Source organism: Hypanus sabinus, unplaced genomic scaffold, assembly GCF_030144855.1.
Source record: "Hypanus sabinus isolate sHypSab1 unplaced genomic scaffold, sHypSab1.hap1 scaffold_1388, whole genome shotgun sequence".
Lineage (NCBI taxonomy): Eukaryota > Metazoa > Chordata > Chondrichthyes > Myliobatiformes > Dasyatidae > Hypanus > Hypanus sabinus.
The window spans coordinates 18,192-26,153 of record NW_026779460.1 but is presented as its reverse complement, the minus strand read 5'-3'; the positions used below and the strand labels follow the sequence as shown (position 1 = coordinate 26,153).

Below are 7,962 nucleotides of genomic sequence, written 5' to 3'. Positions count from 1 at the left end.
CTCTGAATGCAGTGGGACAAGTGAACAGTACATGTGTTTTTTGTTATACGTGCATTGTACGCCGAAACTTTGAGTGGAAGAATTCCGACTCGATCTTACAGCTGTACGGAGCAATGGTCAGAGCAGGGTGACAACAACGGGTGCAATTCTGATTCCCACGCCATGTGAAGGATTTTGTAAGAACTGAATAATGGTAGATCAAAATTCACGTTTGTTTCTGGACTGTGGGGAAGGGGATAAATTATACGGAGAAGTGTGTTTGTTTCAAATAGAAAATGATGTGAATGGTCCTTGTAGAAGTTTTTCAATTAAGAGGAGGTGTATATTGTACAGATAGCCAACAGCTTTGTCTTTTCCTACGTCAGCAGTGGCTAAACCTACAGGCACGTGCATACACAGACCTGAAGACATTCTTTTTTCGCCCCCTGTGCGTGGTTATATCTACAGCAGACGTGCTCTATGTAGGTGATAATAAAATATTGGAAAAGTGTTTGTATAGCCTTTGGTTACAAATGCAGAGAGGGATACGGGCTGTATTATAGCTCTGGGGATTGGCAAAGTTCGCCATAATCGAGCTGGGGCAGAACCTATGCAATATTGATCCCCCGCTGCAATCTACAAGAAGGTGGCTCCGTCACAGCGCTGACAGCAGCGAATCTACACTACCAGTATAAAAGTCATTGCGATTGCTCCAAATTTACCCGAGTTACCCTGCGGCCAGATAAGCCCTGAGTGTCAACGCAGCTGTGAAACGGAAAGAGTGAATGAAATCAACTGAGTGATCAGATACGGGGAACGTTGATGACGTCACGGCCGTCAAGGACGCTTCTTGAGTGTTATTTTGTTCCAAGTCAATAGCCAGACCCATTATACTTAAACACATAAAACTCCAATGCACATCGCGACCCAATGGCGGGTGCCCGATGCGGAGAATTAGCGGTTAATGAACGTTCGACCTTTAGGAACATGTGCTTTGCGTTCCTTGTGCTCTTTAAACAATATTGAAAACAAAGTCCAAGGAGATTTTAACACCCGCCGCATTTCTTCTCTAAACTTAGCCTGGGTCGCTGTATAAATGCAGGTGTTCGTGCAGGAACTCAGGTACATCAGCATGTAGCCGGCTTCAGTGGCGACGTAGGCAGAGTCGGTGTAATCCCCGTCGTAATGCGCGGTTCCTGTGAGTCGGGTGGTAGGAATGGTCACGGCGGCCGTCAGCCACAACAGAATGAAACTGCCGGACACACTGAAAAGTAAAATGATGGATTTCCGGCGGCTTTCCATCTCCGGATCCTTCTGTGTTTGACTGTTGTGTCCGCGCAGTCCGCGGCGAGCTTTACTGGCTAATAAAATGCGCCTCACTGTCACACAGTTAAACAGGGCTATCAGAACAAAAGGTAATATAACAGTTAAAATACTCTGCAGAATGGAGACTGAGGCTCCCACAAGAGACGTCTTGAACCACGAGCTCCGCTTACAGCCCCATTGAATACCGTTAACTACACTGACGGGTTTAAACTCAAATAGAAACGGGACGTTCTGTAAATGCAACAGGAGCGCCGCGGTTATAATGCCGGAAAAAGCTGTCCTCACTGTGCAATATTTCGCTTTCAGCTTCTGACAACAGATCGCTACAAATCGATCGACCGTGAACAGGACAGTGAACCAGACCGAAGATTGCAGGCTGGTTACATTGATGTACATACCAACCTTACAGGCGGATGTGTAGGACAGGAAGGATATTGGATACTGGTACATGACGATATGATACCCGATTACACAGAACATAATCACCATGAGATCTGCCGTTGCCATGGCAACCATGTAGTGGGATATACATTTGGAAAGGCCGCAATTCCCTCGGAAGAGGACCACTATTGTCAGTAGGTTCGCTAGGGAAAGAGATACAAAGTGTGAATTACAAATAGGGCGAGGAGAAGTGTTACACTTTTATAGCTCTTACACTTCGATATATCTGCCATTTTTGATCTAATTTATTATCACCTTCAAGGTGTGATAGGGAGAAATTAATTCAAATATCCAGCTGGACACTCCATTCTTGTGATGGCTATATTTACTATAATTCCAACTGGTAAGAGTGAGACATATTATCAAAGGGGAGAGAGAGAGAGAGAGAGAGAGAGAGAGAGAGAGAGAGAGAGAGAGAGAGGGAGGGAGAGAGTGAGAGAGTGAGAGAGAGAGAGAGAGAGAGAGAGAGAGAGAGAGAGAGGAGAGAGAGAGAGAGAGAGAGAGAGAGAGAGAGAGAGAGAGAGAGGAGGGGGGGGAGGGAGGGGGAGAGAGAGAGAGGGAGAGAGAGAGGGAGAGAGAGAGAGAGGGAGAGAGAGAGAGAGAGAGAGAGAGAGAGAGAGAGAGAGAGAGAGAGAGAGAGGAGAGAGAGAGAGAGATCAGCAACGGTGGCAGTTGGTACAATCTGCAACGTTCCCACAGTTCATACTGTTGTACTGCTCCTTCACCAAATGTTAGATCACAAAAATACATTTCAATCCGCGGTATCAAATTTACGCTGACAGTGGTCAACTTCGGGGAGGATTGGTCTCTCTGAATTTGAGCTCCATCGTCTACGTTGAACTTTGGAAGCGGCGGGGGGAGTGGGAGCAGTGAACCTGATCCTGCATCAGCGTAGAGAGCGGCGACGAACCGTTCAGCAGCAATAGTCTGCCGTGTCTCCGCGCTGGGTTGGTTTCGGCGATAAGGAATACCCAGTGAAATGACTGTTAACAGAAGAGCGTCATAACATTTCAGACAGAGGATGTGTACACTTACCCGGAACACCGAAAGCTGCCAGAATAGGGTAAAATACAATCGCCACATGCCGGATTGTCAGTAGAGCCATTTTTCGGATATTGTACAAAATGTGCCGCACTTCTTGCACTAAGCGCCACTCCGCTGCGTTCTGATCTCGCTGCCCTTTTATGCATTAATCTATACCCCGGTTAAAAAAAAACAACAACAACAACAATGGTTGCACATAACTCGAGTTAGTTACGGTCAGTTAACAAACAATGCGCCGTTTCTACTTCTGTGTTCTCACGGCGCCACAGGGAATACGGAAAGCTCAGTCCATAACACCGTCTGGTAAAGTAGACAATCAGAAACTTTTTAAAGCTGTTCCGCGCATTCCAAATTGAAATGCCAGTCACGACCCAGCACCTATTTCTATTGTTGCCTTCATATTAATTTCATTTGTTCTTAATAGTATTACATCTCCCTGCATATCTCTCAAAGCAAATTATAGCTTTAAGTTAGCTCACGATTTATCCTGAAACCAATCCCACATCATATGAACATTACAGCGAGCTTGAACAGTCTGAGTTATTTGCCTGAAGTAATTGTGGACCGTACGGATTCCGTCATTTTATTCCAACTTTATCCATACTTCTTCAGTCACAATGATCTCAGCAGTCCTTTGCGCAGGCATGATTGACAACGATAGTAAACGTGATGCTGGTTCCGAGTCTCGTGATTGAAATAAGGAGCCAATGATGATCCATAATATGCACCACCATTTACTGAGATCTTATTCGGAGCCAGAAAAGCCGATGCCCATTCGGTATTGGTAATATTTGTCACTGAGGTTATTATAGAGATCTTTAGCCTTCAATGATAACAAGCGGGGGTACTTTAACACTGTCGTACAGCGGGTACTTCCATGGCTCCGAATAAGGTCTCAATAAATGGTGGTGCATATTATGGATCATCATTGGCTCCTCATTTCCATCACCGGACTCGGAACCAGCATCACGTTTACTCTCTCCAGTAAATGTCGTGAAATGTGTGTATAGTACAATACGTCCAAAAGCGGCGCTAAAATAAACAATAAGAAATAAATAAACAAGTGAGGTGGCGCAAAAAGAATTCAAACAGTGACGTAGTTTTTTTTTAATTTAGAAAAGTTTAGAAATAATTTAGAAAGTTGATGCTTGAAGAGAATAAGCTCAACTAAGTTATACGAGGCTTAGCGTGAGTTTTGCTGATACTGACGACAACCCCCTGAACTCTTACATAGCCACGGACAAAGACATGAGCAGAATATATTGGGAAGTGTTTAATTTGGGGGGGAGTTCCCATTATGATGCTATGAGGCAGGAACCTGGGGATGAAAACTAGGAACTGATGTGTTCAGGGAAAAGCCCAACAGAAATGTGAAAGTTGTTTAGTGCTTGGCGTTCTGGGTTGGTTTGCCCCACTGAGGTAGGGAAAGGATGGTAACTCGAAGTGGTCATGTCTGTGACAAGATGTGGAATATCCATTCCCGAGGATGAAAAAAGCAGGCTTAAGACCAACGAAACAGCGATCATCAGAGATGGTTCTGGGGAGTTACAAAGTCGCCAAGAAGGAGCCAAACAATGGACATCAGGTCATGTCTCTGGTACAGTATGATAGTGTAGGTTTCATCTGTTCCTGCTGGTGCATTTTAGAGAGTCAGAGTGTGGATTTCATACTGTATCTCTGTGTCTCTTCTACAGTGCGAGAGTGTGGATTTCATTCTGCATCTCGCTGACTTTTCTGCAGAGTGAGAGTGTCGGTTTAATTCTGTGCGTATTTGTCTCTAGTACAGTGTGAGAGTATTGGGTTCATTCAGTACCTGTCTTTCTCTTGTATAGTTTAACAGTGTGGATTTCATATTGTACCTCGCAGTCTCTTCTGCAGTGTGAGTGTTTGGAGTTCATTGTGTATCTTTCGGTCTCTGATATCACCTGAGAGTGAAGGGATCATATTTTTTTCTTTTTGCTTTTGTCCCATAAATCTGACATTAAATCATCCTGTATAATCAGCAGCATTTTTATTCAAACTACATTTTGCACAACTATACCAAGCTACCTGCAGATGACACCTCCAAATTCATTATACACACAGACCGCCGAACGACAGTAGTTATTTTGGAATAGTACTGCAAAAGTCTTTCAGGCGGGAATAGGACAACCGGCTGACAATGTCAATGTTCACACCTAATTATTAACATACGCTATTGCATGAACTTCAGTAGTTCTAGATTCGGAACGGTTCTACGTTATTCAATTATGTAACTGTGGTCGTAGTAGTTGAATTACGGAATGCGGAGTGAGGTATAACCGCTGTAGTGAAAGATAGATGATAAGGTGCAACATCAAAAATAGACAGATTGTGAAGCCAATGTTATATTATACATCATATAATTATAAACACATTCTATAATAGTATAATAAATATTGTAATAAAGCCCCGTAACACGCGTTTTCAGGGTGATGTTGTATTCACTCCTGTATCTTTGTTACCTTTTCCCCCGAAATTGTGGTAGGAGAGTAGTTTTGAGTATTTTCAAGCTGCTGTTCGTAGATATGTGACAAATAAAGGTCTAAAGGTTTCCAGAAGTTATACCGCGATATGGAGTTTGGATTCTTAAGAATTCATGCCTGACGTTGAAAGCAGAAGTGTGCTTGCACATCACATCTTCCTAATGTTAATGTTACTGTGTCTGTATGGCCAGACTGAATGGCCAGACTGCGCACAACACTACATCTTTATGCAGACTAGTGTTGCTATAGATCCAGCAGAGCTACCTGCTCTGGCATTCACTGCCGTCAGTCAACAGAATCAGATCTCAATTCGGCTGCTAAATTTCCCACCGAACTGGGCGTTTACCTTCAAAGATCTGTCCATGTGCTTCCGGGATCCCCTTGGTCCACCGTTGTAATTCACATTCCAGCATTTGGTATGGATCTCCTGGCCTTACGTAGACATTTTGTCTGCATTGTGTCTGCACTTGTGCATTGCCATGCATCCTCCAGATTTAATCCGATCATACCAATTGCTTAAACTGCGGCAGTTCCTTTGCAGTAAATGGGATACCTTTTCAAATGCCAACAACTCATCTCAGTTTCTCATATTACTGGAAAATTATTTATTCTCCCTGTCATTTACCAATTCACTTTAGCCACCGACATCGGTAGATGAACTGTTTACCAATGCTATAGTCGAATATGCATGGTATTCAAGTATTCATATTAGAACATAGAACACAGAACCTAGAATAGTACAGCACATTGCAGGCCCTTCGAGCCACAATGTTGTGCAGACCCTCAAACCCTGCCTCACACATAACCCCACCCCAACTTAAATTCCTCCATCTACCTGCCTAGTAGTCTCTTAAACTTCACTAGTGTATCTGCCCCCACCACTGACTCAGGCAGTGAATTCCACGCACGAACCACTCTCTGAATAAAAGACCTTCCTCTAATATCCCCTTTTAACGTTCCACCCCTTATCATAAAGTCATGTCCTCTTGCACTGAGCAGTGGTGCTCTGGGGAAAGGGCGCTGGCTGTCCACTCTGTCTATTGCTCTTAATTTCTTGCACACATCTATCATGTCTCCTATCATCCTCCATCTCTCCAAAGAGTAAAGCCCTAGGTCCCTCAATCCCTGATCATAATCCATACTCTCTAAACCAGGCAGCACCCTGGTAAATCTCCTCTGTAACCTTCATGACTTTTTAAATTTCAAACATCAAACATACCCTCCTCCCCTCCAGGAACAAATACACGAATATTAATGCATATTCTATCAGAATATTAATTCGGAATTATCAGCATTTGGGGAGAATGTAATTCAGCCTCAGTCCATTGCCCTGTACAGACGGTGTTTGCAAGATGGCTGAATTTTGTCCTAGTGCATTGCGAGTGGGCAGAAGCTACGAGCTCCCGTGACTTTACCCTTAGCAGCGAGTTGTTGTAATTTGTACATACGGTTTTGGAGATCTAAACTTGTCTTTCCAATGTAACATAATCCCACAGGACTCTCCACAACAGACTTATTATTCCTACAGGACTGAGCAGAAATGAGGTATGATTTTCGTTTCATGGCGAGCTCCTTTCGACACACGGGGTGGAATGGCAGAACAACCCACTGTGAGTGAAATCGCATTCCCAGTACACCAGTCCCATCCAGCCACAGTGGAGAAATTCACTTTGTCCCGGAACTGGTGAGAGTTGTTCCTGGAATATGGTACCGGCTCTTGCTGCTCCACATCCAAGAGCAAACGATCCATTCTGAACGTGAACAGGGAGTCAGACTCAGAAGGTCATAACTGCCACCGATATGGCACTGACACTGAACACGGTGATTTCCAAGTCACCCATCGCCTCTTTCCTCCTTCTGTCACCTATGCACACAAAGGACGGTATCCCTCTGCCAATGAACGTGCCATTCAGATCGCGTTGGGTCAATGGAAGGAGGGCTGTGCAGTCACATGTTACTCCAAGTATTCACAATTTGGCTCCGAATATTGGTCCGAGACCTCCGGTGTCAGAGCACAGCAGATTCTAAATCAGATTCTCAGACAACAGCCCGAGTGAGATGACACTATCGATGACTTTTGTCTGTACCAAACTATACGAATTTATTTAAGTTCAAAAACTGACTAAACATTATTGGCAGTTTTCCTATTGCTAATCCCTTCAGCAACAAGTATACTGATTTGGAGAGAACAGGGTGGGGTTGATGACCCATTAGGGCACAACAGCAGCCGGAGCAACGGAGCTGGCTCTAAGGCGCTGTATATAAGGGAAAGGTCAGGCAGTATTGTAGTGATAGGCGACTCTATAGTTAGGGGGACAGTCAGGAGACTATGACAGCAAATACACAAGGTTGGTGTATTGCTTCCGGGACGCAAGGTTCCAGGATGCATCGGAGTGGCTCAAGGATATCATCAAGCTGAAAGCTGAACAGTCAGAGCTTGTGAAGTGTGTTGGAATGAATGACACAGGCAAAATGAGGAAGAGCTTCACGCAGTGAGTATGTAGAGTTAGGAATGTGGCTGAACAGAAGGACCTCCATACGTACCTGTCTCCGGATTACTTCTGCTGAATCGAGCTGGCGCAAGTCGGAATGGTATGAATGTGTGTCTGAGGGACGATAGTGCAGGCTGCAGGGTTTTAACTCCTTGGGCCATTGGAACGCTTTTTCG

The 7,962-nt window shown here is 44.4% G+C and overlaps 1 protein-coding gene across 1 annotated transcript; it reads right to left on the bottom strand.

Moving 5' to 3' along the window:
- Positions 1-933: 933 nt before the first annotated feature.
- On the bottom strand, positions 934-2,851 carry LOC132386912 (probable G-protein coupled receptor 139). Its single transcript, XM_059959268.1, has 2 exons — positions 2,782-2,851; positions 934-1,889 (listed from the first exon to the last, which is right to left on the bottom strand). The coding sequence occupies exons 1-2, from the start codon at positions 2,849-2,851 to the stop codon at positions 934-936; spliced, it is 1,026 nt and encodes a 341-aa protein (XP_059815251.1).
- Between the last annotated feature and the right edge of the window lie 5,111 nt (positions 2,852-7,962).

What these genes read in the sequence shown, in the direction of transcription:
- LOC132386912 (XM_059959268.1), bottom strand. Translation starts at nt 2,851, where the DNA reads ATGGCTCTACTGACAATCCGGCATGTGGCGATTGTATTTTACCCTATT. An exon ending in GGCAGCTTTCGGTGTTCCGG is followed by an intron (nt 1,890 to 2,781) that starts GTAAGTGTACAC and finishes CTCTTTCCCTAG; the next exon opens with CGAACCTACTGACAATAGTG.